Here is a 1611-nt window from a genome sequence, read left to right as displayed (position 1 = left end):
AGGGAACTACCAACACCGTCCTACTTCACTATACATTAATGTGAACAAATACAGGGAACTACCAACATCATTCCATTTTAGGTTATTGTAAAGTTAGTTGGCCTAAGCTATCATCCATAACCATAGAGCTGTAACATCTGGTAGACGAAGTAACGAGATGGGAAATTCAACTCCAGTGTTAAAAATAATTCTCACCAGGAGGCACTGTAGTGTAAATTTCAAATCAGTATGAAAACAGCATATAATACATCCATATTTTTCCATAAGAGCTACTCTTGGCAGTTTACCTCTGAACATATAGCATTACTCCAGCCTTATATAGACACACACACACTCACATGTATACACATAAAAAGGAGTTTTGAATTAAATAGTCTGTATGCAACATGGGACCCCAACTCAAACTGTTAAGACAATATTAGGACATGCTTTCAAGGATCAAATAACCAGCACATCCTCTAGGCTTTGATTTACCATTAAGTACCTGCCATCTTGACAGACCTGAAAGATATACAAAATCAAGTAACATTCAACTGTTGGAAATTAAACAGCTGTGTGTCACCATCTGTAATAAATAAAGGCAATACTGGACCTGAATGGGAGACACTTCGAACATTCTTAACATGTTGACGGTTGAAATGTTGTGTCCAGTGCCCTCTAGTAATAAATATTTTGAACACTTAAGCTGTTTTTACAATTCTCATTACTTTGTTTGTCGTTTACTGAAATTTTAAACATGCTTAGAAAACAGAGCATGACAGGCCAGAATTATCAACGAATGTGTTGAATTATATCAAAAAGCACCGTCCTGGTGATAAAATTTTAAGAAAGTCAATTTTTGGTAAGAAATACCATAAAAACTTCTGAAATTCTTTAAACATAATGAATTAAAATACAAGCAATGTTTATCAATTGTCATAATAAAAATACCAACCCTCAAAGAAGTACACAACTAAAAAAAAAAAAAAACACAGTTGGTGGTTTCAAAAAATGTTTGGGGTTTAAACATTCTAAAGAATTTTATCAATAAAATAAAAACGTGAAAGTAACAATAAATCACCAACTTCAGAGGTGAGGCATACAAGCAGTCATTACACATTTACTACAAAAGTAAATAGGTACCTTTAAATACCATGAGTGTCCCAAATCCCAGGATCCTATCAGTAACTTCTACTGAATGTCCCAAGAGAATACATGAAGTTTGGTTTTTTTTATTCCCTGGATTTTTGAACTTGAGTAACACGTTTTTCTCTTGATGTCCGTCCACATACACAGAGACCTAAATAAATTAGTGTTTAAATAAAATGTGTGTTTTCAAAGTGGAAAAGAACAATAACAAAAAGAAAAAACAACAAATTATTCAAATTTATTTATATTAACATATTCATACATATTAAACAAAACCTGGAAAAATACACCACTTAACACTGCAAAACCAAGCTGACCAACAGCAAAGTGAATCACACATTGTGAAAACTTTTACAATAAAACATTAGAAATCTGACTATTCTTCACATCCAAGAATCTACAAAACTGTCCTAAAGGAAGTGGTTGTTTACAAAGTGTATTCACACCCAAGAATCTACAAAACTGTCCTAAAGCAAGTGGTTG

At 32.9% G+C, this 1611-nt stretch overlaps 1 protein-coding gene across 1 annotated transcript in view; it reads right to left on the bottom strand.

Annotated features, from left to right (window-relative positions):
- The window catches only part of LOC106471225 (lysosomal-trafficking regulator-like), a gene marked incomplete at its 3' end in the record, with an annotated part of 86667 nt that overhangs the window by 27869 nt on the left and 57187 nt on the right, over positions 1 to 1611 (bottom strand). The window contains exon 15 of the mRNA XM_022399847.1: positions 1123 to 1279. Within this exon, the coding sequence (XP_022255555.1) occupies positions 1123 to 1279 (157 nt within the window). The remainder of the gene's footprint in view (positions 1 to 1122; positions 1280 to 1611) is intronic.

The sequence above is a fragment of the Limulus polyphemus genome, unplaced genomic scaffold (assembly GCF_000517525.1).
Source record: "Limulus polyphemus unplaced genomic scaffold, Limulus_polyphemus-2.1.2 Scaffold4480, whole genome shotgun sequence".
Taxonomy (NCBI): Eukaryota; Metazoa; Arthropoda; class Merostomata; order Xiphosura; family Limulidae; genus Limulus; species Limulus polyphemus.
Note: the sequence above shows the minus strand (reverse complement) of the source record. Positions and strands in the feature narration are given on the sequence as shown.